Source organism: Psittacula echo, assembly GCF_963264785.1.
Source record: "Psittacula echo genome assembly, chromosome: 5".
Lineage (NCBI taxonomy): Eukaryota > Metazoa > Chordata > Aves > Psittaciformes > Psittacidae > Psittacula > Psittacula echo.
In genome coordinates, this window is record NC_137739.1 from 9,297,467 (window position 1) to 9,300,954 (window position 3,488).

Genomic DNA, 3,488 nt, shown 5'->3' on the forward strand with positions numbered 1-3,488 from the left:
GCCCGGCCGGCCCCCGGTCGGACAACGCCCCCGGCCCTCACGCCGCGGCCGGGCCCGCCGCCCGTGGCATTTCCTCTGAGCTCACTCGGCGGCTGACGCGGCGCCGCTTCCCTCGGAAGAGGAAGCCTCGCAGCGGAGCAAGCAGGCAGGCAGGCCGGGGGGCGACCGCCGTGCCGGCGGCGGCGGAGCAGGGGGAAAGCAGCGGCGTGGCCCGCGCTGGGGGCGGCCGGGGCGGAGGAGGGGGGCGGCGGCGGCGGGGCCGGGCGCTCCCCGCCCGCGGGGCCGGGCGGCGGCCCCCCCCGTGGCCCGAGCCCCCGCCGCGCCGGGCCCATCTACACCGTCAACCTGCGGGTGCTCTGGCCGCTGGCTACCGCTCTCTGCACCGCGCTCCTCTGCCTCTACCAGGCCCTGCGGGGCGGCTCGGCCGGGGAGGGCGCGGCGGAGGCGGGCTCCGTCCCGCTCCTCAAAGGCTCGGCGCTGCTGCTGCTGGGCTGCCTGCTGGCCCGCTGCTGCGGCGGGGCGGGCGGCGGCCCGAGGCCCGGAGGGTTCCGCTTGGCGGGGTCGGCGGGGGCGCAGCGGGACGCCCTAGAGCGGTTCTACGCGCGGCAGCTGCGGGTGTCGCCCCACGTGCTGGGGCACAGCAAGGCGCACGTCGGGCGCGTCGTGGCCGAGCTGGTGCGAGCCGCCAAGGCGCAGGGGCTGCAGCCCGGCCCGCTCGCCCTCAGCTTGCGCGGGGACTTCGTGCGCATCGGCAGCGCCTACGAGCAGCACAAGGTGCGCAGCCCCGACTGCTTCGACATCCTGGTGCCCCTGCGGCTGCCGCCCCACCTGGAGGCGCAGCCGCGCTGCGCCGAGGGGCTGGGGCCGCACGGCGTCTTCGTCTGCGGCCTGCGGGCGAGGGGCGGCTGGCCGCGCCGCTACCGGCCCTTCGCCGAGGGCTTCTGCGTGGAGCTGCAGGGCCGCTGCCACCTCTCCTCGGCGCTGGTGCTGCGCTGGTTCCAGGGCCACCTGCAGCGCTGCCTGGGCGCCGTGCGGTACCGGCTGCAGGAGCGCTGCCGCATCAGCCTCTCGGCCTGCGCAGGCCGGCCGCCCGTGCTGCACATCGTGCCCTGCTCCGACTACGTCTGCTGCCACATCTCCATGGCCGTGCGCCTCATCCCCGCCATCCCCATCGGCGACGCGCTCTACCTCACGGCCCTGCCGCCCGAGGGCCCGCTGCCCACCCCGGCCCCCGAGGCCCTGTGGGGCCTCAACGCCTCGCGGCAGGAGCAGCGGCTGCTGAGCTGGCTGAAGGAGCAGGCCCCGGCCTCCTCCTGCCACCTCAAGTGTCTGCAGATCCTCAAGGGCCTGCGGGACCTCCGCGGGCAGGGCCTGGAGGAGCCCTTCAGCTCACAGTGGAGCCGGGTGCTCTCCTCCTACGTGCTGAAGACAGCCCTGTTCTCCCTGCTGATGCAGGGGCCCCTGGAGGCCTGGGACGAGCGGTTCCTGGTGGAGCGGCTGGAGGACCTGGTGCTGTACCTCAGGGACTGCCTGCGCAAGCAGGTGCTGATGCATTTCTTCCTGGGCAACATCAGCCTCCCCGAGGCCGTGGCGTTGCCCCGGTTCCTCAAGGAAGCCGCCCCTGTGAACCTGCTGGCTGCCTTCGATGGGCTCATGCTGGACCTGACGGCTTTTCAGCTGATCAACACCTGGATCCAGGCCCCGCACATCATCAGGATGTACAGCAGCCCCCGGTACTTGCGGCCAATGCCCACCCCGTGCCGGCATGTCACCGAGGTCAAGCAGGAGCCACCAGCAGAGTGAGCTGGTGTTGTCCATGGACCCTGCCAGGCAGTGCACACTTGCAGTCCGCTGGTCCACTGAGAGCCTGTGTCTGCCTGAGGAAGGTGGGACCCGTTTCAGTGTGGTTCCGTGGTTTTGTCCCTGCCCTGAAAAGCCTGGGAAACCAGAGGCCAAGAGTTAAGGAATTTGTGATTCTTGTTTTTTATCTCATTGCTTGTTCATGGGGAAATTGTGAAGTTTCTGGGGAAATGCGTTGGTAGAGAAGCATTACGTTCAGTCAGCTGTTTGCAAACCTAACTATAACAGGCTCAAACTGACATTTCTGGAAATCCATGTTCACTTGTTGTCTTAGTGGCAAATTTGACCTTTTTATGATATTTGCTTTTTATGATACAAAATCCATTTGGGATTTAAAACTTGTAAGTGCAAACAACCCCCCTAATGTACCAAAATGCTCTTAAAATGCGACGAGCAATGGAGCATGGTTGTGAATCGCAGTTTGAAATGCTCGATGACATGTAATTGAGTACGTTGTTCTGAATAGAAATACAGTGCATATGTTAATGTAAAATTGGGGGTTCTTCGCCCAAACCGTCTCTGATAACAGTATGAAGAATCTAGTTGCACGTTTCTGTGTGAGGGTTATACTGAAGGATTGAAATATAGATAAAAGGAAACAAATAGCACTTTATTTTCATAAAGGCCTTCTCTTTAGGATAATTGGCTGCACTAAATATGGCATTAGGAGGCATTAGTATTTTGTTGAGGGAATGATGTTTGACATCCCCAGGAAAACCTTTTAGGGAAATGCCAAAGAGGTTGGTTTGTTTGTGGGTTCTTGTTGAGTTGTATTATTTTTCTGTCTTCAAGTATTACATTCTTAGCATTTGCTTTACCTCAAGGACCAAAAACAAAACTAAGAAATTCTGTATTATGTTTTGAAACAAACCTTAAACGAGCCCAAATCTCAGTGCTGTAAGCTGACTGCTGCACCTTCCTGCTCTCTGATAGGAGTTTGGTGGGAGTTTTGGATGACTGCCTAGGCAGTTGTCTGATCGTGGCAGTGTTTTGACCAAATAACCCGATGGGAATTTCTAGTGCTGTGCTATAGCAAATCGTTACCTTCTCGTGGGGAGGAGAAAGTGAAGTGTTTCAGGGTACTTAAGATTATTTAGCACTGATTCATGGTACAGTGGCAGTCTTAGGCTATGGATTCCAGTGTCCCCTAAATATACACATCAGCCATATAATTTCCACTTCTTGCCCAGTTATGTCCCAGTCTCTGGAATAACCTGACAAGTTGTAACAGCCAGTTCTGCAAGTGTCCTTAGCTCCTGGTGTAGGTTCCTGGTGCATGGGAACCTAATGTGTCTCAGGGTGTCAGCAAATTCAGCATTTCAGTCCTTGCATTATTGGGCCGCCTGCTCAAGTGTTTGATATATTAAGACTCAAAATGTGTTTCTGAATTGCTGGTGCTCAGGAGGCTGAGGCCTCATTACCCACTATACTGTGTCCTAGGGGAGCAGTTAGAAACAAGTTATAAATGACCAAGTGTGCCTTCTGGGAAGCTTTAGGGTAACTTGAAGTTACTAATACACTCCTCCTCTCCCTGCTGTACATAACGATACCAGTGTGCTTTATCCAGAGTTCTGTGCATCGAAGCACAAAGCAAACATTTTCAAAGCCTATGAAGCTTTATAAAAATC

The 3,488-nt window shown here is 58.7% G+C and overlaps 1 protein-coding gene across 1 annotated transcript; it reads left to right on the plus strand.

Annotated features, from left to right (window-relative positions):
* Positions 1 to 330: 330 nt before the first annotated feature.
* On the plus strand, positions 331 to 3,176 carry ITPRIPL2 (ITPRIP like 2; the record flags this gene model as incomplete). The annotated part of the gene is made up of 1 exon (XM_080618137.1): positions 331 to 3,176. A coding segment is annotated over one exon (1,473 nt), but the record flags the coding sequence as incomplete, so codon positions are not given.
* Positions 3,177 to 3,488: the final 312 nt, after the last annotated feature.